Here is a 27,945-nt window from a genome sequence, read left to right on the forward strand (position 1 = left end):
GAGCCATCGATTCAAATTTCGGGAATTATTTGGTTTTAACTGCAATGTGCTGCACAGCTGGTTATGACCTCTGACCTATGACAGAAACGGAGCAGACAGCACAAAATATGGCGGATAGTGCAGAGGCGAACAACGTGTGCACCCTGTGATCGAAGCAGTTTTCTCTTTCAACTGAATGAAGTAGACGGAAACCAAACAGTGACATAGTAAGTGCATCATACACAGGTAACCGGATGTTTTATAGGGAATATCTCTGACTTAACCCTTAGCTTTCAAAGCGTTCAAATGTAAGTACATGCCAGATCGGGTACTGTACCAAGCGTAGACATAGACGAGAAATTGAACAATGATGTCCGCCCGCATTGGGTACCGTTTTTGGTACCATCATAGAAATCACCAATATCTCCAGGTACTGAGACATAACAGTTTCTTCAAGAGGGTGAAAAATGAAATGGAAGCAAAGAACCCATTTGCTCCGTTCGATGTCGGCATCACGGAAAATAGACCTCCGGACGAAGTTGACATTGTGGTCGTTGGTGGCGGCGTGATTGGATCAAGTGTAGCTTACTTTTTGAAGACACTGGTGTCCACCGGAATGAGAGTACTTGTCGTTGATAAAGATCCAACAGTAAGTAACATCGTGATTTGAATGAAACGGTCGATATAAAAAGCATTATCGTCTTACATTTTCCATTTCTTTTATTTTACTAAAGGTAAAAACTTGTATTCTTTCTCTTTTTGAAATGCCTCAGAATTACTTTGACTTGCACTGCATTTGGAAAAGGGCAATGGACCTTTGTGTAAATTCCCAATCCAGCCAGTTTCATCACCCAACTAAATAAATAATATGATAACCTATGCCATACAAACCTGTAAAACCATAGACAGTAGAGACAACTGTCCATGGAAAAACAAAATTTCTTCAACTCAGTTACTTCATATACCCATACAGCCTGCATGTCGTGGACATATATTCAGACTCTCAAACTTTTACAATAAGTTATTGGTCTGCCACATGTATGTGTGTAGGGGGGGGGGGGAGACTCATTTTGAAGCTCATGGAGTAAATAAACTTCACTGGCTTATTTGTGAAAATCGAAAATTTAATTTTTCCCTGTAGAGTTAACTTAGGGATGGCGGAACTTTTGAATTTTAAGTGTCCAGTAAATATTGGGTAATTTTTTTCTTTGTGACCAAGTTTTCCATAGTAAGCCCTGCTTTGTATTCTTGGTTTTAAATGGGAATGGTAGTCTTCTGACAGAAAATTTGAGCAATAGCTGAATTCTTTCATTTTTAAGGTGCTTGCTACCTTTAAAAGTAGTATGCACCCTCAAAGTGATAGACTTAACATTCTGCTATAAACTTTCTCACAAAATCGAGAATAAAAATTTGGGGTCACCATGCAAAATTTGGTATTAGAGAAACAAATTACCCAAGATTTACTTACATTTGAAATTTATAATGGCTGCCATACCTGTGTTCATTCTGTGGAGAAAAGCAAAAATTTTCGAAATTATTAAAGCCAGTGTTCTGCCAAGCTTTTGCATCAGTGGGGTCTGAGGACCCATGGAAGCTCAAAAAGTGGGTCGCTGTTGAAAAAAGGGGTCATTCTCAAGACAATTATACACTTTATTACGTGCCATACCCGTGTTGTTGTTTCGAAGTTCGAACTCGCAGTGAGTGCTGCGGTTTTATGGTCCTACCTACAGTCTACATGGCGAGTGAGTGTACTCGTTCGGAAATTCATGTTGTCTCAGGTCATCATATCTCGTTTATTGTCATGCTTTATGCATACTTTGCAAGTCATTTGGTTGTTTTTGGCATCGTAGTGGAGCCAGCTTAAATCACGTACCCAATTTTCATGAAGACGTCGAGCCTCAGTGAAGGCTGAGTTTCCGATGCATGGCTGCTCAATGTTTTTAGACTGCTCTGTTTCTGACTGATGCGTTTCCGATGTGGATGGCAGCGTCGAGCATTGGTTTTCAGTTTCCGATGATGTAAACGGCTGAGACACAATGTCATGTTCGATCGAAATGTCTTCACTCGTCCAGTTGTTGGATTTGCTTTTTAGGGGCTGAATTGGTCCAAAGAAACTAAGAATTGTTCTGCCTCAGCGTTTTGATTTATTCATGGAAGCCACTTTCCTTTCCAGAGAGTACTGTGAGGCATTGAATTTAAAAGAGACGCTCACTGGCTGCTCGAATCTAGCCAATGAAAACCTAGTTCACGATTATGCAAATAAAAAATCACTGAAGGTTGCTATGGAAGCGCTCGAGTAGCATGCACGCATGAGCAGCGTGGAATGTCTACTTCCGCGTTTGGCCTTTCACGTATCGTATAGCACGTAAATAAGTGTATTATTTTTACCGAAAGTTTAGTGGGACTGACGGCGCGCTGCGCCTTGCGGACCCGATGATTGATTTTTTTGGGGTCTTCAATTTTATTTTTGCGGCAATGGCGCAAGGCCGCGGCCTCGGCAGAACACTGAAAGCTAAGACAGTGAAAATTTTTCTTGCACCAAAAGCTTTAAAATGGGCTCTAACAAGTGGTAGATCAGAAAAAAATTGTAATAGTGTGACTGACAGTCCCAATATCTGTCCCGGAGGTACATTCTGCCTTAAAAATACCAGCAACTTCTCTTGTCCTGTTTCTACAGTACACTCGATCCTCTTCACTGCTGTCCCTTGGAGGAATACATCAACAATTTTCCATACCAGAAAATATCCAGATGTCATTGTACAGTGCCCATTTTCTAAGAAATATTAAGGAAAAGTTGATGGTGGATGGGATTGATCCACCCGATATACATTTCAACCCTCAGGGACATTTATTCCTTGCAACTGAAGAGGGCGCTGAAACCCTTATCGACAACTGTTCAATACAAAGGTGTGAAATACAGCTGCTTTATTTTTTCTTCTGGAGAATAAGCGTATCATTGACTGGGTATTGTGCATAATATAAACAAAAATTATATTAATATTTTGAAAGCTCATAATTTAATTATTCATGCTATGCGTGTAGGTTTAGCTGGATACATGTGTTATTTTCCACAGTGATAGTGTTGCCATAACAATAACATTTTCAAAACTTTCATTCCCAAGGAATCAAAAAAAACCTTTCTTACCTTCAGTTGTTCAATAGTGAAAACAATAATGAAAGATACATCCTAGATAATTGATCACAATCGTGTAGGTAATGAACAAGTTCTTTGAAACTATAGCTCTGAAAAAATATTTTAGTTCAGTAAATTTCTGAAATTAGCCAGCTTGAATTTCTTTGAAATAGTTTAATATAAAATGAAAGTTTATTTTACTTTTTGTAGTTTTTTGGATCACTTTATGATGTCTCAATTCTTCTCTGACAGTAAATTTGGAGCAAAATCTGTGCTTATGTCGCAAACACAGCTAAAGAAAAAGTTCCCATGGCTTAACACTGATGGTATTGAACTGGGCAGATATGGTGAGTAAAGGAGTGATGATCAAACAAACTATGGCATGATTTGGCATCGTGTGTATGTAAACCTCTTCAATCTACATCAATGAACAATCAATGACTTTGAAATGCAACTTTTTCTCAAACTTTCAAAAATGAAACTTTCAACTATTCTCTTACCAAATCAACAATAAAAATCAGAGGTCACCATGCAAAGTTTGGAAACAAATTACCAAACATTTTGCGATATTTTAAATTCAAAATGGCTGCCATCCCTGTATTAACTCTATGAGGGAAAAATTAAATTTTGGATTTTTAAAAAACTAAGACAAGTAAGAGTTTTTCTTTTTCCAAGAGTTTTAGAATGGGCCCCCACAAGTGGTAGATCAGAAAAAAATTGTAGAAGTTTGAGAGTCTGAATATCTGTCTCCAAGGCGCATTCTACCTTAAAATAGAAAGTTAATTGTATGTATACTCACAACACTGTAATTGATATTTCAAGAACAGATATTTATGACCATCATATATACTGAAGAAACCAATAACATCATTTCTTGAAAGTGTCTTCATCAAGGAATTTCAGACAGTCTTCATTTGATAGTAATACCTTGATGATTGTCCAAAGACAGAGTATGTTATTGATTTCAGGCATAGAGAATGAAGGTTGGTTTGACCCAGGCAGACTCTTGCAGGCTTTCAAGCGCAAAGCCATATCAATGGGTGTTTATTACGTACATGGAGAGGTGACCGGGTTCAAAGTCAAACACCAGGCAATAGCGAAAGAAGAGTCTTATGTACCAGACTATGATACAAGAATTGAAAGAGTGGAGGTAAGTTGTTAACATATCTGCTGTCCTAATTGGCTGACAGTTTGGTCACTTCTCTAATTTCGTTGTGACCTGACCAATCACTGTATGTATTGCAAGCCATCATGTTGCAAATTATCCTTCAAAAATAACTTTAGTCATGAAGTTTCAAGAGGGAGGAAAGCACTGCCAGTGCACCTGAGAAGTAATTTGCAAATATCAAGTTCAACATTTTCAATGTGCAAGTCCATCTTTATAGCCCTTTTGCTGCTTTGTGTCTCTGTTAGACCAAGTGGATTAAAACCAGTAACCCAATTATGTGTGCCAATGATGCGTTTTAACCCTTTTCCTGCCAGATAGTATCACTTTCCCATCAGCCAAGTCAGTAAAAAGCGGTATTGAGCCAAAACCATACGTATTTTCACCCACTTGGCTTGGTCTGTTATAGCATCTTTAGTCCAAAAAATCAAGTTTACAGTATTTATGTTTTCAACAGCTTTCAAATGTACAGTATTATGTTAAAATACATCATATGGAATACGATGTGTTTCATTAATTTTAACCATCTTGACCTGATTGTGAAATATGGACTTGGCAGGAAAAGGGTTAACTAAGACTTGAACATTTGAAGGCCTCTGAAAACACAATGTGAAAATGGTTTTACTGATATAACCTGTAACACTGTAAACATGATTTTTACTGATTTAACCCGCTATAGTATAACCATACCATATCAAGTAGGTGAACATACACCTTACAATATTTTTGACTGATTTGGCAGATGGCACAAGATCACTAATTTATTTCCCATGGGCCACCATAATTTTCTTATTTTAAAACATTCAGGGGCACAAATCCTCTTGACAGGTGTTAGATCAATGTCAGCTCTTTTTTTTTTGAAGATTTTTTTTTTTTTTTTGAAAAAGATAAATTTATTTCAACATAGTCACAAATAAAACAAATCTACATAACTGTGAATGCATTAAAATTACAATGCATCTTGTTTGAAAAAAAAAACCAAACAAATAATTAGCTGCTTAATTAAAAAAGATCACTTTTTTTGAAGATCACTTGAGTTAGAGATGAAAATAGCGCCCTCAGTGGTGTTTTTGACAAAACCCATTGTTATGATTTCCATGAGTCTTATAACTCCTCATAATATGCTACAGCCATCATTCATAACAGTATGCATTTTGATTCAAGCAGAAAAATATCTTTACAAAAATACTTCAAATTAAAGTTTAAACCAAACAAGCATCCATGCAGATGTCTGCACTATTTTTCATCTGAACTACAGTACCTTCGTGGATAACAAATCTGGAAATGGCAAGTTGCAGGCCTGAGAAGGTAGTTGACTTACAAGTGTTTCTGTTAAGTATGCTTTAACGATATGTGTACATGAAAAATAAAAACAATACTTCGCATGCATGATTGCAAAACACAAAAAGTGTCTTTATCAAGTTTGGGGACGACCAATTATGACCAAAAAGTGATAAATTATTTGATTACTGGTATACTGAGTACGGCAAGGGTATTTCCACTGATCAAAGAGGCAGAGGCCCACAGCAGCAGTAAAGGTACTCATCAAGATACCAGAGATTAGGACTGTGTGATGGCAAATATGAGACTGGCTGATGTTGTAGTATGTTCAAAACTTCTACTAAACTATGCCCTTGTCAGGTAACGTCATAGATTTTTAATACATTATTTGTATGATGAACACCATTTAAGGTCAAAATCTGCTTACCAGATTTTCTGAGTATTATAATTCTGTACAATTTCAGATAACCATGCCAAATAGCCCAGAGGTAATCACAGTACCGTGTGCCATCGTGGTCAATGCTGCAGGGCCTGAGGCTGCAGACCTAGCTCGACTTTTGTACATTGGTTCAGGTGAAGGAGAAATGGCTGTACCATTGCCAGTGGAGCCAAGGAAAAGATTTGCCTTTGTCATCAATAGTCTGAATGGACCTGGGCTAGAATGTCCAGTGCTTGTTGACCCATCGGGAATGTGCTTCAGACGTGACGGACTCGGAGGAAACTTTATTTGCTCTATGGAACCAGGTGAAGTGAGTGTTGACATGAAATATCATTGTACCTAATGTTCTACCATTCATCATGAGGGTAGCATCCATTTTGTCAGGGTTGCATGTTATTTTCAAAAGATGAAAATGACCACTGCCATAGGTTTATATCCTTTTTAGGATACCAAATAATTAAGAAGTTTGAAAAGGTAATTATTAGCTTTCTGTATTGGAAATATGATGTTTCATGGTGATATTCTGTCTCATGATGTTTTCCACATAAATCCTGGATTTAGATTATTTTGAAAATAACTGCTACTTAGATTGTGATATTGGTACCATATACTACATACAGTTTGCAAAATAAACTGAAGTGAAATGAGCAAGAGCTGTAGGGAGCATATTTTGTGTGTGTTACAAAAACATCTGCAGATAAGCAGAAAGTGAAACTGGTGAACAAATCATAGTTTGCGATTTTTTTTTTGGCATCCAGGAAGAAGAGCCAAGCACTGGTACTTTGAATGTAGACTATGATTGGTTTAATCGTAAAGTCCTGCCTTCTCTAACACACAGAGTTCCAGCACTTAAAAATGCCAAGGTCAGTTATTTTGATCCCTGAATTCTGAAATGGAAATTTATTCATGTCACTGATCACTGATCAGACATGAATAACTTTCCATTTCAGAATTCAGTATCCAGTTGTACTGAACTACATTTCAGGGTTTTTATGTTGCATAATAACTGGCAAGTTTTATGTTCACTCATGGCATTCGTGGGAAATCATATTTTTGATGCAGTGTGTAGCGCATCAAGACAGCATATGTACATGAAGACATGTATCTGTATCATCGACAGGTAACTGTAACTGCCTTAAAAAAGCATTGAATGCGTTTCTTTCTGTAGGGTTGCATTGAAAATTGCTCAAAAATCAATCATCATCCCAACGTTTAGCCAGCATTCTAGCCAGAACAAATGGCACACAGTGGTGCAAGAAAGTGGAAATTTTGAGGAAAAAAAAATGTTTTGGCCAACAAGAAAACCACCAACCTGGTATTTTCAGTTATTTGACATTGCATTTCATTATCTAACATGGTGATGTGTGTATTTTTAATTGATAACAATTGCTAAAATGAATTTAAATGAACAAGCTAAATCCTGTTCAAAATTTATCAATTTCATATCCTTAAAGTGTCTTAAAGTGTTCAGTTTAGACACTTCATACGCTTACTGAATAAACCGCATACAGCACTCAGATATTTGGTAGGTCATCCTTGCCTAAGACAGACCTAGTTTCAGCTTTCTGTACCAGTACTTGTACTTATTGATAGCTCTAGTCACCTGATTAGGCCAAAAAAAAAAAAAGAAATGTTTCTGGTCAGGCCTTTCTTAAAAAAATGGTGCGGCGACGCGGATTTTTTTTTTCTTTTTTCTCCTCCTCAAGGGAGGGAGGAGGGTCAGTTAAAGCGCCAAAGCATAGCGGCTAATTTGCATAATCATTTGCATATCATCAATTTATATTTGCATATGGATTTAAGCTTGCACATGCATCCACACATACATGTACACTCACAAAATGCAATGGTAACACACAAGTATGCAGTTTGAACATCATGGAAACTCTTTATTACACTTAAATAAATCATCACAGTATTGTAATTACAATTGCAATTAAAACAGAAGATTCAGATTGAAACTTTGAGAGCAAGAAATGGTTCGTCTGATTGGAGTTTCATTAATACATATATTGCTAATAAATTGTCAAAACTTGCCAACAAAGAGGAAAATTCACAAGTTTAAGCTTTACACAATTCAAATGTAATTGAGTTTAATATCATTTTTGAACGACAAACACCGCGAATAATTTTTCATCACGGGGATAGATTTCAACCAGCGTGCCCCCCCCCCATAACTTCTACTGCCACTGGACATTGTCGTTTGATTCTTGATTTTAAAAATACCACCAAGATGATCACAAGACATAAACTAGGTACGACTAGAATCCCTCGAAAATCAGGTGTAAAATCTTTCAGAGGACGTGTCAGAGTGGGACCACACGCGACGCTAGTATCAATGTCAACACGTTATAAACCCGTCGACCAACATGGCCGCCGCCATATTGAAATTTATGCAATGTGAACTCGATCGCGATCGAGATCGTACTACAAAACTCATCGTTGTACAATCATAATCAACCTCACCAGTCAACTCTTGTGTCTTTTGCGGTCCATTTCGTTGATCAAAGCATGGGAATGTGATCAAAGGCCCTGCTAGTGCTACACCGCCTACCTCTGTGAACACTTGTCCGCGATGTATACTGAGTATTAAAGGTCTTTGTTGGTCGTAATAGTCGTTCTGGAATGAAAATTTGTGAACAACCCAGCCGATTCTTCTATTGTTTTAACGTTCCTCTCAACACTTACGTACAACTTATCTGATGCATACCATACTTCACACCTTCCACCAGGTTGAAAGTTTCAGTGAGCGCTAATGTGTAGACAATGCATGCATCAGCTGGTAGCTATACGCAAAGCGTGTGAACTAAAGGATGGCGGGACTATTTGAAAGCGTAACGGGGAGAATCAAAGCGTACGGGGAGAGGCGAAAGCGTAGCGGGACAGCTATGGTCTGGGGAGAACACTGAGTTTTACAGTTTTATCAATATAGTAACATTTAAATTGTTCATGCAGTCACTGATCATGTGCCCCAAAGAATTTTCTCTTTCTTTTCAGCCGTTTTGGTTTGGTGTTATAGTAATCAGTATGTAGTTTGCCACAGCCGCCAGCCACAAACCAGGAAAAAAAGGGTGACGCGCTGTTGTTCAAGTGACGCGCGCGCTGACCAGAAACATTTCTTTTTTTTTTTTGGCCTTATATATAATTTCTCCTAAAACAATGATTTGATTGATAAGCATTCGATGAAATACATAGAACTGGCACCATTTAAAAAGTAAATTTTACAAAAAACTAATGCGAGAACCAGGACTTAAAACTGTTACTTTAAGAGATCATTTTGGCATAGAAATTTTTTTAATCAAAAAGAGGGGATGTTCTGAAGCAAGGCACCTGAATAATAACTGGGCTTGGAATAGCTTTAGTAAGATGAACAGAATTTCTGTGTGACATTTTCCTCGAACAAGACTTCCTACATCTATTTGTTGTGCTTATTGAATACGTACATTGATTGATGTAAGTAGATCACTTGTTTTGTTTCACTGAAACTTTTCAAATTGTCTGTATTACAGATGCATCATGCATGGGCAACCTTCATTGACTACAACACAGTCGATCAGAATCCTATCGTGAGCCGGCATCCAGTCATCCCAAATTTCTTCTTTGCCAATGGACTCAGTGGCAATGCTCTGCAGCATGCACCTGCAATCGGCCGGGCTATGAGTGAACTGCTGGTAGAGGGCGCTTTTGTCAATATAGATTTAGCCGTTTTTGATTTCTACAGGTTTGTTGTTGAGAAGCAAATTTTGGAAAGGAAAGTCGTCTGATGCAAAAATATCATGGAAAGCTTAGTGTGTTAGAGTAATTCTATATGAAAGGGACATATACTTTGACGTGGTACATATTTGCAGTTGAATTTACAGCTGGTGGTGAAAGAGATACATGTGTTGGTATTTCACTGATATCTGCCAGTCCCTTCGTAAACTGGAAGAGAAGAAGTGTACGTTTTGATAACCTTTTGAAAGAATATTTATATTTACATTTAGTAAAGAAAAACCTGTTTTTCTGAACCAGTAGCATTTTGTACATGTAATTTTGGTGCGACTTATGTTCATGATTCAACATTTGACACTTACATGTATAGTTCTGCTCTCAGAAGCTCAAAAGAAATGCAAATACTGAGGCCAAACAGTCACTTGACAATGTGCATATTGAATTGTCAAGTAACTGTAATTCCCAACATGCCCCCTTAAACCTGTCAGTTTTGTCTTAAGCAGATGTGTGCTACATTTGGTAAGTAAGAAGCCAATGTGATTGGAGAGTTGTACAGGGACCACCCACAAATCCTCCAGGTTACATACAAAGTCAAATCCAATTTTCATTCCAAGAAACTATTAAAAAAGAGGGTAATTTTCTACCATGTGATTTGGAAATTTTACCACTACCCTCAAAATGCTAAAATTACGAAAATGTAAATACGAAAATTCGAAAAATACAAAAGTGTAGTTTGGAATTTGAATCTCAACGCAATGCAGAAGTGCAAAGTTTGACAGAATTGTTCAGAAATGGGTGCATTTTCAGTAGACATTCTGAATATGATTGTGTACAATTTATGACAAGTGTCATGACCCACAAAGGAAAGATCAAGCTAATTGAAACCTTGATTAGATTGTTCAGTTTATTGAAATCCATGCAATACAGTGGCTGTGATTTGATGTGTACATGCACTTCTTTTTGTGTACATTAGATAAAACAGTTCTATCATGAGTTCAGACAGCTGTATACTTACATATGCAGTATTTAATATAAATGTCAATTTTATCGACAAATTTGGAAATAAAATTTTCCTGTTGTTCAAAACTATCCTGTCATTTGCTGTTGTTCTTAGTTGGTTTGTAACATGCATAATTCAGGATGTAAACCAATATTCCCTTCTGATATAAAGTGTTGTACAGGTAATTTTCTACCATGTGATTTGGTCTTTTTACCGCTACCCTCAAAATGCTAAAATTACGAAAATGTAAATACGAAAATTCGAAAAATACAAAAGTGTAGTTTGAATCTCAACGCAATGCAGAAGTGCAAAGTTTGACAGAATTGTTCAGAAATGGGTGCATGTACAGGGTACATGGTCTTCGATGTACATGAGTTGAATCACAGAATATTCTTGCATTGATTTTGAATTTTTGGACAATTTAGCTTCTTATATTGTGCTGGTTCTCTTTGTTTCATATTAGAAGTAATTTATTCAATGGTGTGAATAGAAATGTTCTTTGTTTTAAAATTTTGGAAATTGCCTTGTCTAAACATGAGTTTCTGGTATGGGGTTTGCTTTCTACAGACTGTGACATAAGTCTTGAATAAACGTATAGGCCATTCACAATTGTAGAACATAGTGATACTTAATTCTTAATTTTATATGACCAGCTGGTAGATCATGGATGAACTGCACACTACCTGGATCAAACATACCACTCCTGAATTCCAAACAGAACCTTGTTTAACCCTTTCACCATTGCTCCAGTTTCATTGTTGTTGGATGATGAATGGTGACCATGTACCGGTCTGCCATAAGAAGTGAAATATTTTTATAAAAAGTAGTAAAATTTTGATGTAAATTGATGATCGAATTTTTGGAATTAAAAAAAATGATGTGTCAGTATAGCCAAATTTAAATAAGCTGAAGGTATGGAAGTTTTTTGGACTGTGTGCCTATGGAGACAAGGGTTATAGTAGCTCAAACTTCCCAGCTGGAACCACCAACGGAGACTCCGAGCTTGTTCAGAATGCACTCTGGGACCGGTCCCAGTTGGCTTCCAGGACTAGTCCCAGTTTGCTTCCAGGACCGGTCCCAGTTGGCTCAACATGTACTTTGGGACCGGACCAAGTTGGCCTCCAAGACCGGCCCAGTCCACTTACAGGACAGGTCCCAGCTCAACGCCAGGACTGACCCCAGAGGTGAACTAAGGTGTAACTGAAACCATAATATAAAATGGGAAAGAGGTACTTGTTCCCACCCCACTAGAGACTTACCACCCACTATGGTGTTTTTTTTGTAGCAAAAATAGTACCATTTTTTGTTTCTGTTCTTGCTGTTGTAAAAATTGTCTCTCATGTTTGTGTGGGAAAGCTAAAATCTCCCAGTTTCATTCTAGGACAGTATATGGTCTCATTTCAATCTCTGAGACTCATAGTTCCATAGAGCTATAAAATAGAAAACACTGAGATAGCAATTAACATAATTATTCTACATATCTACTAGCTGTTATTGAAGTTTTGAACCACTGTGCTTGTTGTTGACTTACAGTATATTCAAAACCTTTGTCTTAACATATTATCACCCCATTGATGTTACTTCCCATAACAGGAAATGATTCTGCTTACATGCATTTCTTTGTTGTACAGTAGACCTAACCACTGATGGTGTCCTCTCTCCTGTCTATCTCTTCAAAAATAAAACTAGGTCAAATGACCTGCAATTCTATTTAAAATGGCGTGTTTTCATTTAACATTCCGTTTGTTGTCTTTTAATGTAAATTTGTATGCCTTGATGAGTTGCTCAGTCTTGCACAGGTTTTTTCACAGTCTCTCTATAACCACCATGATCATTACAATAAGCTTTTGCACACTCACCATAGCACAATACGTGCTACTGCTAAGATTGTGTACATCACAGTTTATGCCAAAGTAATCAAAGTCTTTCTTTGCGGCCATTCAAATGTTTGAAAACATATGCGGTATTCAGCTAGTAGTAACATACGCAAGAAAATTAAAACACCAAAGTTATATTTTCTTGATTATTTCAATGTAACAACATAAATGACTCTTCAAGAATTATATCAGAATCTTCCTTTCATCATCATAAGTTATACTGTTAGATGTGAAATTTGTGAACAAAGAGTTGTAGGCAGAAAAGGTACTTTTTTTTAAGTTCAGAAAACCATATGCACACAGATACTAGCTTAAACAAAGAATTATACCTATAATTATTGCAGATTAAAAAGGTAAAAACATTGAACAGATTGTTAGTAAGAAGTACCGCTAATTTGGTTCTTTAATAGTTGTCCCGGTTGAGGAATGGGACGTGTCCCTAGTGAACTGGGACCAGTCCTGGAAGCAAAATGGGACTGGTTCCAGTATGCATTTTGAGCCAACTGGTCCTATAGAAGCAAACTGGGACCAGTGCAGGGACAACATAAGCAGTAAGGCAGTAGTAACATACAACCAACTGAGACCGGTGTCAGAGTGCTTTTTGAGCCAACTGGGAGTCCCAGTTTTGCGGTCCCAGCAGGGGGGGGGGGGGTTGAGCTATCCTTAAACACCTGAAAAGCTGAGATTTTTGCAAAATAGTACCAAACAGTAGAGATTAGATTCAAACTCAAAATATAAAGTTTTCAACAGTAATTAATTTGTCTGTGTTAAAAACACGCCTGTAACTTTCTGAAAGTCATATTGTTCATTCTCATAGATTGAAAGATTCAGCCATTGTGGGGGCGCTCTGTGATTATAGGGTCAGAGGTCGCAAGTGTCATGACACACGGCCTATAATCTTTAAGCAAAGTCACACTGCATCTAGTCTCGCATGCCAGAACTCGAACCTGCGTGCGGCGCGAGCGGCGAAGCCGCGAGCAGCGAGTAACCGCAGGTTACGAGGTCTGGCTAGAACCGACGTGCTATATATACTGTCCAATAGAATGCTTCGAAAATCGGCTGGATGAAAGAGTACATCTGTTGTTTATTCATGAATGTAGGTGGAGCGTCTAAAAATAGCCTTTGAATTTGACTGAATGATTGTGTCATTCATCCAGAAATGTTTCATTCGAATAAAACTGCCTTACGTTGACCTCAGACAGTACGGCTTCATGAAATCACGGTTACGCTATCCCCAGTAGCCATGATGAAAAAAATCTGCAAAAATGATCTATGCCGTCGAAGAAAGTGGTGATGGACAGCCTGAAACTGAAGCAGGAGGTAGCCATGACAGATTATCTGGACGGAGACGACGTTTCCGTGGATTTGCCGACAAGACATGGCCAATCTCTAATTTTAAGATTGCTCCGGCCTTGCTTCAATGCTTGCGATTGCATTTTGTTGATCGTCGACATCCTCTATGGAGTTTACTTTTTCGTTTTGCTCCGCTCAAACGAAGCTCAGATTTTGCATTCAACTGCCGATGAGCTGGTGGTAAATGGCCTCACAAATAAATTCTCGCCGTAGATTTTCGCTTGAGTGTTTTTTCGGCACAGATATGTGAAACGTGGTGGACAAGTACAGTGAAAATGCGTTATGGCCGTCTGTACGCGGTGGTCCAAAGTTATACTTTTATTAGCATAGGAAAGACAGCCCACTTTTGACGTCATCACATTCCTGAGCAGTTGGTTCTTGCCAGACCTCGTAACCTGCGGTTACTCGCTGCTCGCGGCTTCGCCGCTCGCGTCGCATGCAGGTTCGAGGTCTGGCATGCGAGACTACACTGCATCATAGTACAGAAGTGATATATACTCAGTTACAACACGCAGGTCAGCAGTCAGTAGATTTGCTACAGTTGAGTTAGATTTATTTACCTTTTAGTATCTTGAAGTGATTCAATGCAATACGTTATATGTTCAACCTGACTCTGGTAAGAATATACTGTAGATCATGATATTGGCCGGATTCTCTACCAAACTTTAATACTTCTTTGTTGCAGATAAGTAGCATAAAACATATTGCTAATGAATCATGTATGTATATCAGGTAACCTTGCTGGACTGCCCTACATTCACGTGCCTTGACAGACAAGGTGCAAAGTTCATGTGACCTTGTGTGTTAGTGTGAAAGGTCATTGATTGATGCATGTATGTCGTTGTTAATTATACAGCTGCATGCAGTAGGTGATAATTACATATTATGGTTTACTCATTTTGACCAAAAGCAAATGGAAAAAATGTAGTTGTTTGAAATAATTGCAGAATATAGACATTTTATAGTTGTTAGGATAGAGTCTGTAGAGTCAAGTACCATACATGATCTTTATTTTTGGCCGTAAAATTAGCACTATATAAATTCGATCATCACCTGAAATACACATTATTGGACTTTAGATTAATTTATATTTGATGGGATCACTCAATGTCAGCAGTCAATAGTTTTTATATCAGATGTATGCATTCACATACACATCAAGTTTGTCTAGCCTCAATCATCACTTAAAATAGACTTTGATTTTTCATCATGATTTAAGCAAATGGCACGGTGTCACCGTCAGTTGTTTAGAATAGGCTGTATCCAGTGACCATGCACACACAAAGATATGTTGATGTTTTCATTGAACAATGCCTATTGCATTTCTGATGATGACTTCATAGTGAAGTTAAAAATAACAATATGTGTGTTAATACCAAATATCTATATCCTTTGTGATGATAATTTCAGCTATAGAGCAATGACAGTTTATGCGAAAAGCCATGTATCAATTCAATCTCCACTGTATTGGCACTGCAGTAGTTGTAAAAATCTGACAAGATCAATTTTCTGAAACATAATAAGATATACTAGAACTGATCATCTATCAGGGTACAGCAGTAAATTCCTTATTAGGCATTTTGCAGTCATTATTGCGTTTTGCATCAGCAAAATATCCACCATTCTCACACATATGCAAATACCTTAAAGGATGGAACAATATTCATAATCAACAGAAAACTCAACTTTGTTTCAAAATAACAGCAAACAATATATTTATTGTCTTTCAAAGTGTAAATTTCATAGGTAAAGTGATCCTGTAACTGTCACAATTTTGCCGTTAAGGGACTCATCAATCAATCATCAATTCAACTTTATTCATCCCTTAAGGTAGAACGCACCTCGGGGACAGACATTCGGACTCTCAAACTTTTACAATTCTCTTCTGATATACCACATGTGGGGGTTCATTTTAAAGCTCTTGGTTAAAGAAAACTTTTCACAGATTTAGTTTTTCGAAATTCGAAAATTTTATTTTTTTTCCATAGAGTTAACACAGTGATGACGGCCATTTTGAATTTCTAATATCGGTAAATCTTGGGTAATTTGTTTCTCTAGTACCAAAATTTGCACGGTGACCCCCTATTTTTAATCTTGATTTTGAAAGAGAATGATTGAAAGATTCCTTGAGGAAAGTTAGAGCAAAAGTTAAAGTCTTTCACTTTCGAGGTGCATACTACCTTAAGGGCAATTCAGATTGGCAGACAACACACAAAATATCACAATAAAACAACAAAACAAGACTAAAACTAAAAATAGTGACAACACACAACGACCATTAAGATACATCATTTAAAAACTGCACAGCGGTGGGAATAAAGGAATTCTTAAGCCGGTTTGTCTTGCAAAGTGGACACTTACATACTGGACCCTGATAGCCATAGCCACCATGAAGAATTTTGTGACATGATCACAAAAAATTCACTCCAACTTTATTCTGGATCTAATAATTTCTTTGACTAGAACTATCTTTTCAGAAAGAGTGTAAGCTCATTTATTTATAATCTTTCTAAAAATATAATTTTCATGTAGTTTTTAATTGTTTTCATGAAGTAGTTGTTAGCTGAGAACTTCTAGTATTCTCAGTGTGACGTATAAGGCTATCATATTGCATATAGTTGTAAATCTCCACACATAAAACCTAGGTCACAAATTTGCTTTGTAATAAAGAAAGTATAACTATTAGATAGTGCTTCTGATAAAAAATCACAAAACATACAAAATTTGTTATTAATCCCCTTATCCCAGATATGCTGATTTCATTGAATACCATCATGTCCTCAGAAATTATTGTTTCATCTTTAGAAATGTAATTTAAAATTTATAGATTTTCACGCTAACTTTAAAGATTTCATATAGAAGGACATATACTACGGTCCCATAGCTTTGCTCTACACAATTTATACCAGTTAGAGCGAAGTTAATTGGCTTCAAGGGGTGCAAAATATCAAAATATCATATTGACATGTTTCTTTCTTGTTCAGCAGATTGTTTTGGGATGCAAAGTGGGCCGGCCTTTCAAAATGCTTTATACATGCCCACATTTATAGCATACAACTGATTTATGATTTTGAACTGAAAATGCATATACTTAGGTTAAACTGTGAACTGTGAATTGGATGAATATCATCATAGGGACGTGTTGTAGCCAGGACGCACCCTTGCAACAATGTCCCCAAAATCGAACCAGTTGTCATACATTTTTGTGTGATATCTGTTACTGACGATAGCCTTTGTTTTGCATGATTATTTTGAGTCTTATACTTTCGAAGCTGTGATTAAAGTAACTAAAACACAGCATTTGGTTTTAATCTGACTATAAGCTCTGTTTGGAGGCAGATATGTAAAGCATAGCGGGTGATCCCTGTAGCTTGAATTTTGTTTTGTGAAACTAATTTGTAATTAAATAATACAAAATTTTATCGACAACTGATGCATGTTGTCCCCAAAATGTGCAAAATGTCCCCAAAAACAAACGGTAATGGGACATAGTGTCCCCTGGTTTAAAATTCCTGGCTTCAACACTGTTATATGTGTCTGCATGATGACTTTGTTTCATAGCTGCAGATGTGCATTTTGGTACTAAAGAACTATAAACTTTGATTGTTTTCTGTACAAGGAAGAATTAAAGATCTACTGTCAATTGTTGTGAAGAATGTACCAGAGACTGTCAATTTTTGCAGGCTAGACCGAACGACATGGAGTCCTCAACAAATGACAGTGGATCTGTTGGTATCAGTGTCCCCCACAAAGCTGACATCGTTATTGTGGGAGGTGGAATCATGGGGTTGAGCACAGCATATTTCCTACGACGCAGAACTGCAAAGAGTGTAGTGGTTGTGGAAAGAGACCCAACGGTATGAAAATAATTATTTAAATTGACAAATTACCTCTATTTCTCTATTTCTCTAGCTGCAGCATTGACAAGATCTGGCTGTATACAATATCTTATGTAAAATATTACCTGTTATAAAAAGTTTGTAAGTTTTTCATATTTGATTTCATTTTTATTATTTAAGAAATAGGTATGTAGTGTGTCTGCCATAAGAATGTATTGTAATTATAGGAATTTGGCACCATCTTTGTTGATTTATGGTACATCCCTCACGTGGGTGTCAATTATATTAGAAAGTGTTTATTGATGGGAGCATCGAAATGTTACAATAGAATCTCCTCAGAGATAGTACTGTTAGCTGTTCAATGGCAGTCCTTCAACTCCACTTAATGACAATATAGACATAGACAATGTCTTTCTTTATTTTATTGTTCACTGTAACATTATCATAATAATGTCTGCCCACGTTGCTTAATATTTCCTTGCAAATTTTGTCAAGTCAATAAATGAGACAGGTCAATTAAGGTACAATTCTCTCACACAACTTCATAACAGTCCAAAAATATATGCGATAATTAATGTTAATACAGTCTTATTTCACGTGTCCAGTGTTGTGTGATAAATATCAATTAAACTGTCAAGTCATCATCAGTCACAGTCAGTGCTTTGTAACTAAGTTTGTAATTCTGTCAAAACTTAAAACCTGGAACACAAGTTATTTGCATATTAAGCTGGTCATGCTGTCATTCATTCAGGGGTCAATAACAAATCAAGTTGATCTGTTGTGAAAATACCGAAAATTTACTGGGCATCCAACATTTACATTTTCGAAAAAAGTGCATGCTGCATGGATAAACTTTAAACAGTCAAAAATTATTCGGTAAAGTATTATATTCTACTGTTGCAGTATTAAAATGAAAATTGGTATCAATTAAGACAAAAAAAGATTCAGTGTCAACTCTATTTCCGGAAACAAACATAACAATCCTTTGTGAACGTTTTCAGTCATCCGAGTCAATAAAAGTATTGCAAAAACTATAAATATGGATTACCAGACCCATATATGACAATATGCTTTCCTGAATGCATCATCAGGGCAACCCTGGGGTAGCCTGGCAGCAAAAGTTTATTGACCAATGAAGATGAATCATTACAGGTGCATGTATACTTGAACCTTCTAGGAATTTTTTTAATCTCATTAAAAAAGAATGATCAACAGAAAGTTTCAGACATCAAACTTTGAATCTTGTCATATTATAAAAGCCAATTATGATATGATTGATACCCTAGAGTCTGATCTATGCATCGATAACGATTTTAGTCAAATTCACTAATCAGGAATTGTCTTTCTCAGAATGTTTAATTATCTTGGTTTCCTTCACCAGTATACCCAATCATCAACAGCACTTTCATATGGTGGCATTCGACAACAATTCTCCCTGCCTGAAAACATAGAAATGGGAAAGTTTGGACTGGAGTTTCTGAAGAACATCAAGGAATATTTGACAGTTGATGATGCTGATCCACCGGATGTACAATTCCACAGGAATGGGTACTTGTTTCTTGCAAGTGAAGAGGGAGTCGACACGTTGCAGAAAAATGTGGAAATTCAAAGGTAAGGAATTAAAATACTCTTGTAATCTTACATTTGTTGAACTTGGCATTTCATGGTTGCTTTTGCCTTGGCATTGACAAAGTTGTTATCCACATATTGTGATATTATTTCATGTCACAGATCACCTTTCAAACTTGAACTTGAAATACTAGTCATTGATTAGTTGCCACAATAATAACCTTGACTTGTTTGTCAATTCATTTTTGACTGTAATTTATCATATGTGCACAAACTTAGTCAGATGAATGGATCTTAGTGTTTTCAGATCAATTGATGCTTATAATTAGAAATAACCGACTATATTTATTACAGAAATGTAAGGAAAACACCAAACAAAATCAAGACAAAATTATGGCAAAAAAAGATTATTGAAAGCCTATTTTAATTAGGAGTTCATCCTCATAAAGTTTCTACCTAAATTTGTGATAATTATATATCTTACAAAGTACAATATAATATTTTTGTAATTTTTAGTGGCCAATCTGCATGTAGTTTGATGTTTGCAATCTGATGTTTCTTTTCACAATTAATTTTTTATTTCACACATTTTTAAGGTTCATAATCTGTTCATTGATCATCTATGCTTTATTGCCAATATTGTCTTTCTCAGATGGCATTTTTTTTATTTTTCCTTCTCTAAATTTTTTATGCATGTAACTCCACATTTATCATATTTTTGCATTCATCACATATTTTATTTTAGTTCACTTACAAAGACTTTTTTAATGATTTAATAATGTTGCAACTTAAAAGTAAAGTACATCAGTTTATTTCAGGCACTTAAATATCAAAGAGGGAAATTTTTATGACAGGATGTTCTTATAACCTTGTTCAAAAACGATTTAACATTCGTCCGTCTTTTGAAATTACACATACCAGAATGACAGAATAACTTCAAAAGCAACAACTGCCGATGTGTAATGGTGAATACTGGTTGTGGCATCATGTTAACGACTCAGACCACAAGCTCTGAGCCACACGTGCACTGTGATAAACTTTCACATTCTAGCAGCAGTGCCTGGTGTCATTACGCATGCAGCTATCTTTTGTAAAAAACTTGCAATGGATAAGCATAAATATGTCTATTAAATGACATGTTGGTTGCATTAATACAATGCATTGAGACCTTGTTTCTTTGCTTGTTATCAACTTTCTTTTTTCTTTGTTTATTTGTTTTCTTTGTGCAGACAATGTGGAGTAGACACACAACTCTTAAGCGCAGCCCAGATGAAAGAGAAATTTCCATGGATGAATATAGATGATATTGAACTGGCTGGTTACGGTTAGCACAAGAATGATTTCTATTCAATAAAACATATCACAAGTTGGCCTTAGGCATAATTGAAATATTGAAATATATCCCAACCAAATGAAAAGTCAGGAAAGCTGGTGTATTATAGTTTATGAGTGAGGATAGTAGAATCCCACAACCCGGGATGGGCTGTCGTGCAATGTTTGGTGAGTGTAAGACAGAAAATTCCCCCAAGTCTGTGAAACATTTCATCTCAGCCCATTGGAGTGTGGATTATTTTTCTCACATCCCTTCAATACTTACAACCACTGAGATGAACTGAAAATGCTCACCTGTTTCAGTATACGTTGCAGTTGTCTGTAACTTGAAAAACCTTGTCAAGAGTTTTGCAACTTCATTGAAAGTGTTATGATCAACATCCTGAACAATATTCACCACAGATAAACTCCAAAGGTCATTAAGTATACAAAATATGTAATTAGTTGAAATAAAAAAATACTAAGTTTTTTTGTCATTGTATCACCACTACGTATAGCAAATGTAATTGTCTTTGGTCAAGTCCTTCAAGCGTTATATGCCAAACTGTGAAAGCTCATTAGATATAGAAATAATAAATTAAGTGACATAAAAATGCAAATCATCTTTCACTAATACAATGTAATTATCTCATCAAATAAATATAGTAAGTTTCATAAACTTTTGTTATGTTCTTCTGGTCCTATGTCCCTAGTGGAAAGTTAGATATGCAAATTACTAACTAGCTGGTGTAAAAATACCAACACAACTTTCACGAATGTTATATCTGCCCAGCTTTTTTTTTTAATGATTCAAGGGAGCTGACATGCATATCGTAACTCATGATAAATCTGTTTTTGTGAAAACATCCACTTAAGGTGGCTTAATTTTGCTTCAAAACTGAAAGACTTTAACTTTTGCTCAAACCTTCCCCTTACAAACTTTCAATCATTCTCTTTCAAAATCAATAATAAAACTCGGGAATCACTCTGCAAAGTTGATAAACAAACAAATTACATGTACCTACAGTAACATTTACTGAAAACTAGAACTTCAAATTGCTAGCCATCCCTGTGTTATCCCTGTTGGCAAAATTAAATTTTTGATTTTCACAATAATAAACCAGGACAACTTTATTTACTCCCTGAGTTTTAAAATGAGCCCTCACAACGGGCAGACCCAGAAAGTATCGGTACAATATTTACAGTAATAGTTTGAGGATCCGAATATCTATCCTAGAGACAGTCAAACAAGAAGAGATTGACTTTTCTTTTTTTCAGGTGTAAACAATGAAGGCTGGTTTGATTCACGATCACTATTGGATGCATTCAAATGTAAAGCCATCTCACTAGGTGTTCAATATATACATGGTGAAGTGACCGGTGCAGTAATGGAACAAGGAAAAACATCACAAGCCATTGATGATCCTGTTCATTCAAGCAAAGTACAATATCTTGAGGTAATCCAACATTATCTCTATGATCTAGCAGCTAGCAGATCCAAGACTTGATTGACATAAATTCATTTTAACAGCTGCATGGATATCAGAACAAGTTTAATAAAAGAGCGATTTTTTTTTAGGATAAGGATATTTATTTCCCAATAGAACAGAAAAGAAAAATAGAAAAATACAGACACATTAAGAATTAGTAAACTGGGTAGGAACTAGAAAATAGTATCATACTTATCGAGTCCAGCCCCCTACCCTTCACAATCGCTGAATCTATCATTTTGCCATAGGATGCATTGAAGATTTTAGATTTCACTCAATTCACTGACTGACACGATCAATTCAATATGGCTGGCTGAGTTCTTTCTCACATGTATATATAAAAGTTAAAATTCGCTATGTTGATCCATAAATAGACACATTCAAACATCGACTGAAATTATAGTTCTCTGGTATTCTACCATTGCTTATTGCATTTGTCTTTGAAATAGTATGGACCTCCAAATCAAAAGACTTAACTTTTGTCCAATCTTTTCGTATTAAAACTTTAAACCATTCCCTTTCGAAACAAAGAATAAAAATCAGAGATCACCGTTCAAAATTTGGTACCAGAGAAACAATTTAACACCCAGAATTTACTGACATTTGAGATTCAAAATGGCCACCATCTGTGCGTTGAGTCTATAGGGAAAGCTTAAATTTTTGATTTTCATAAAAATATGCTTGTGAAAACTTTATTTGCTCATGAGCTTCGAAATAATCCCCAAAAATGGTATTAAGACCTAAAAGGTGTAATATGAGTTTTAGAGTATGAATATTTGTCCCTGAGGTGACACAAACTACCTTAAATCATAATTGTTTTGAAAACTTTCCATGTTAGCTGTCAAGGGTATGAAAGGTCAATAAACTGCTTTAATCAAGCCAGTCATCGAATAGGAGTGTATATGCACCCTGCTGTATTTTGATAGATCTCCTTGCCAAATAGTCCGGAAGTGGTATCATTGATGTGTGGGACAGTCGTCAACGCAGCAGGACCCCATGCCGCGGATTTTGCCAGACTTCTGAAGATAGGACTTGGTGAAGGAGACATGGCTGCACCTCTTCCTGTTGAGCCAAGGAAGAGATTGCAATACACATTCCATTGTTCTGATGGACCTGGCCCAGATTGTCCAGTGATTATTGATTTCAAAGGATTGTCAGTCAGACCAGATGGTCTTGGTGGAATGTATGTGGCAGGAGCAATTTTATCAGAGGTATTGTCAATCAAAGTTTGCAAGTTTTACAATTATATAACTGTAATACATTTTGACATGTGTCTTCCATGTGGTGTGTGAAAATTAAAGGTATACTGTCACCTGTTCAATATTGCCACAGTTACCATTGAAAGAGAAAATCGAACAAATCACAGATTTTAAGCGGGTGGCCACTTTTTAAAAAAGCACCCTCACATGGGCATTTTGAATACCAAGGAATGCCCCTTTGACCATATATGGGCATATTTAGATTACAGATGACTGTATACCTTTAATATTCAGTGTGAGACTATATTCTTATGGAACCAAGCATTTTTCAATGAAAGTGGTCTGAACCAAAAGCCATCCAAAATCTATACTGGATGCCAAGATAATATAGTGCTGTTCTTGCAAATAGATGATTAACATATGAATATCTATTTTTTCCCAAACACAACCTTTACATGGGATATTTTACTTTAAGTTAGCATGGTGATAAATAATGGATCTGAACAGATCAGGCTTTGTGAATTTCTTACAATAAAAAAAATATGCAACATTCTTTTTGACAGCATATGCAGTTACTTAATGTTTCAATTTGGTCACTTTTACCTATAAAATCAGTCTGGTTATCAAAGATGTATAGAAATCTGTCACACATGCATTTGCGTCCAGAGGATGACCAAATCTAACTATAAGGTTAACTGGTATATCATTTACGAACAGGCTTCTTGGTTAGACTGAAATTTCTTACTGATAGCTGAGTATGAATCAGAAGACAGCATATACCAATTTATTTCAAATTGTCACAACCTGTCTTCACGAGTAAGATATGGACATTAAAGGTTCCGTTATTTGATTTTGCTGCCATATCTATCTCTTCCAGGAAGAAGAACCCAGTCCAAATGATCTGCAAGTTAATGATTACAAAAGGTTTGATGAAAAATTGTGGCCTTTGTTAGTTCACAGAGTACCAGCTTTCAAAGATTCGAAAGTAAGTTTTGCTGTTAAAGCCAAGATATCAGATAAATGTAACCAGTTATTTTACAGAATCATCTGTAAATACATCCAAATCAATAATAAACATAGCTGAGCACTACTTTAATGTGCAAAAACTTTTTACATTTTTGCCTCAACAATAAGGGACGGTCAGTTTTTTCTTCAGCGGGGGGGGGGGGCCGGTGGATTATTTTTTGCCGACGTCAAAACTGGCTGACCCCCCCTATTCCAAATTTTGAAAACAGGGTGACCCCCCCTATTCCAAATTTCGAAAACAGGGTGACCCCCCCCCCCCCCCCCCCCCGGCGCGCGACATAGGTAAAACAAAAGGTGGACATAAATTATATATATAATATATATATATATATATATATAATATATATATATATATATATATGTGTGTGTGTGTGTATATATATATATATATTATATATATATATATTATATTTTACATTTTACATATATTTATATTTTAAATAGTCATTCTATGTTTTAATGAAATTGTTGACATGTCAGTTGTAAGATAGGAATTTCAAAATGTAAATCTTAAAGTTTGAATACAGTACATTTTGAATGAGCTGTATTTTGAATGAGCTGTGAATGTATTTCACACTTTCTATGCTTAACCAGATGTCCTGAACTGTTGTACAGAAATGGATGTCAATCATTAATATCAAAGAGGAAAAAGCAGTAAATCAAAAACTTTTATGGGTGTTAAGACTTGCCAACCATCCAATTAAATCTCCTGAGGAGCCATAGAGAGCTTTTTTAGCCAAATCTGATGTGTACAGTGTCTGAGAGGACCTTTTCTTGTAACATTGAAACCATAAAAGCACAGGTAATAATGACAAAAACTGCCTTTTTTAACTGTTATTTTGTTCATAAAAAAGCATCTTTCTACAGAAAACCAGTGACACAAAGGAAAATAATTGCATCAATGAGAAGGAAAGATATCTTGTCATTTTTCTATTTCTAAAATAAGTCACTGTATCAAATATATATTGTGAAATATTTGTGCATGTTGCTTTCTCATACTGAATTCTCATAGAGAGAACAGAAAAGTATCAGGAATTTGTCATCCTTTTCATATGAAATGCAGATTTCATAATGGTACACTTTCACTTAGCAAACATCAAGATATCTCTGAAATATTAAAGTATGGCGCCCGAAGGGCGCGCCGAAAAATATGAAACATCCTGATATCTCCGATATATATGCCTTGTATATTAAAGTCATGCACCTGAAGGGCATGCTGAAAAATGTCTGATATATAAAAGTAATGAGCTTGAAGAGCACGCTGAAAAATATTGAACATACAGATATCTCTGATGTATGTATGCTTGATATGTTAAAGTTGGGCGTGCTGAAAAATATGACTGATTATTAAAGTTAAGCGCCCGAAGGGCGCGCCGAAAAATACAACTGAATGATGAAATTTGTGGCTGACACTAGCATTTTAGGCAATGATGAGCCTGTGTCAAAATTCAAAAACACACTGACCCCCCCTATTGGGCATTTCAAAAACATGGTGACCCCCCCTATCACCAAAGTCAAAACAGGGTGACCCCCCCCCATGAATCCACCGGCCCCCCCAGGCTGAAGAAACTGACCAGTCCCTAACTTAATGTACAATGTAAGTGGTATAGTTACAAATAACACAAGTTTAATACTTTCCGTAAAATGCCCGTCCAATTGCTTTGAAGTTTGGTCTCACATTTGGAGATTCCCTGTTTTTTCATTTTCATTTGCTATATAAAAATTACAAAAATACCAGTACGTGTGTTTGCATTAATCAGAATTATTGAAACACTCAAAGCCTAACCTTTTTTCGCATTCTTAAAAGTCATGCGCATGACTTTGTCATAGTTTGCTGATTTTTGAATATTAATCTGCACCCCATCAAATATGAAACAAACCCATCTTGTTCCTTGAAGTTGTATTTTCTTAGCCTTATCAGTATAATAACAGAAGTTGACTGTCGACAGTCCCTTTTGCTTTTTTTCTATTATTTGTATAGACTCGCACATACGGGGACGGAGAGGTGGGGGGAGGTTTGGGTGGTTCTGAAAGTGCGAGCTGGGCAGTAGATAAAAAAGGCACAAGGGACTGTCGACGCGCAAGGTTTATAATAGAAGTTACATTTATAATTTTGTCATGCTTTGGTGAAGAATGATTCTCCTATTCTCTCCTATTCCTATCCTATTCTCCTATTCATATTCCATATGCATGTTCTGGCAACCATAATAATGATCAGTCCATTGTCTTGCCTGTCAATATTTTGTGACATACAGTCATGACATTGCCTGATCTTTGGACCCTCTTTTAAATGAATTAATTCCCAAATGAATTATCTTTCCATAGATCAGAAATGGATGGGCTGGTTTCTATGAGTACAACACCCTTGATCAAAATGCTATAATCGGCCAGCATCCAGTTATTACTAATTTGTATTTCATCAATGGCTTCAGTGGTCATGGAATCATGCAGGGACCTGCAGCTGGAAGGGCTGTGAGTGAACTGATCCTGGACGGAAAATTCACTTCCATTGATTTGTCAAGGTTCAGTTTCCAGAGAATTTTGGACAATCAACCACTTTTCGAAACAAATCTATTTTGATAAAGCTATATTTCTATTTGCAATAAGGGATTCCTAAACAAAGATTTGACTATTATTAATTTTGATGTGTAATTTCTATCTTTCAGTATTCCAGTGTTGATGCTAGAAATGTCAAACTAGCGCTTGCTGAATAAAGATTTGATTATATTTGTCAATTGTCTGACAATAGTTTCCTTGCCATCACTTCTACAGTTTTGCACATTATAAGGGGCAAACAACAGCATTAAATTTCTCTATCAAACTGTCATGAAACAAAACAAAGCTTACATGTCGTTTTCAATTGATTTACTATTAAGGGGGTGCTGCACACAAAACAGCGTATTTTGCTCCAAAATCACTATTTTGCAAATATTCATTCAATTTGTTGACCCAAGATTACATGTAAAACATTGGTTGGGTTCACCTTTCAGCTTGTCCAACAGTCACAAGTTGCATGATAAAGAAGAATTAATGTATGCAAATGTATTGAGTCAATCCAGATATATATCCCTAATTAGGAAAGTTCATCAAATATGCAAATTAGCAGTTATCTTCCATGTCACCCCTTTATATATATATTTCATGGCTGATATATTCTGGTGTGATCAACATTTGTAGCAAATATCATCAATTTGTGTGAAGTCATTCTCAATATCCGTTTTTTATCTAAAATCCTTAATTATGCAAATGAGCAAAAGGTATACAGCATAGACCCTCGAGAAAAACAGGGTCTATGGTAGGACACACCCACCAAAAACTAATCACTTCTTGCTATTTGCAAACTGGCTCTATGTACCAGATTTGATTCTGATCTGATGAGCCCTTTTTCGAGACTGCGGGCCCACAGACATAGACAGCCAGACAGACATCACTGTGACATTTAATAGCTAAACATTTGAATTATACGATGTACATTATGACAGACCTGTTTTAACTTTCATCAATCACCATAGTACTGTGGATATCGTGTTTATATCGGTCGTATGGGTCCCATACAACCTTTGAGTTCAGATGACT

The 27,945-nt window shown here is 36.2% G+C and overlaps 2 protein-coding genes across 6 annotated transcripts; both read left to right on the forward strand.

Annotated features, from left to right (window-relative positions):
• The first annotated feature begins 101 nt into the window (after positions 1-101).
• LOC139152660 (FAD-dependent oxidoreductase domain-containing protein 1-like) lies at positions 102-27,104 on the forward strand. Of its 4 annotated transcripts, none has more exons than XM_070725940.1 (8): positions 102-206; positions 17,619-17,792; positions 19,156-19,385; positions 20,573-20,667; positions 21,933-22,111; positions 23,071-23,355; positions 24,221-24,328; positions 26,695-27,104. In XM_070725940.1, exons 2-8 carry the CDS (start codon positions 17,634-17,636, stop codon positions 26,947-26,949), a joined length of 1,311 nt encoding a protein of 436 aa, XP_070582041.1. In that variant the 5' UTR covers positions 102-206; positions 17,619-17,633; the 3' UTR covers positions 26,950-27,104. The 4 variants fall into 4 exon arrangements, with proteins under 4 accessions (XP_070582041.1, XP_070582039.1, XP_070582040.1 ...); XM_070725938.1 differs by lacking the exon at positions 102-206 and adding an exon at positions 14,402-14,551; XM_070725939.1 differs by lacking the exon at positions 102-206 and adding an exon at positions 14,455-14,551 and having other exon boundaries at positions 17,555-17,792.
• On the forward strand, positions 202-11,183 carry LOC139152661 (FAD-dependent oxidoreductase domain-containing protein 1-like). Of its 2 annotated transcripts, XR_011556679.1 has the most exons (8): positions 202-628; positions 2,657-2,886; positions 3,365-3,459; positions 4,081-4,262; positions 6,023-6,307; positions 6,756-6,860; positions 9,504-10,880; positions 11,037-11,183. XR_011556679.1 is itself a non-coding variant. In XM_070725942.1 (7 exons), the coding sequence occupies exons 1-7, from the start codon at positions 347-349 to the stop codon at positions 9,756-9,758; spliced, it is 1,434 nt and encodes a 477-aa protein (XP_070582043.1). In that variant the 5' UTR covers positions 202-346; the 3' UTR covers positions 9,759-11,183. The 2 variants fall into 2 exon arrangements, 1 of the variants encoding a protein (XP_070582043.1); XM_070725942.1 differs by having other exon boundaries at positions 9,504-11,183.
• Positions 27,105-27,945: the final 841 nt, after the last annotated feature.

This window comes from Ptychodera flava, chromosome 16 (assembly GCF_041260155.1).
Source record: "Ptychodera flava strain L36383 chromosome 16, AS_Pfla_20210202, whole genome shotgun sequence".
Classification (NCBI taxonomy): domain Eukaryota; kingdom Metazoa; phylum Hemichordata; class Enteropneusta; family Ptychoderidae; genus Ptychodera; species Ptychodera flava.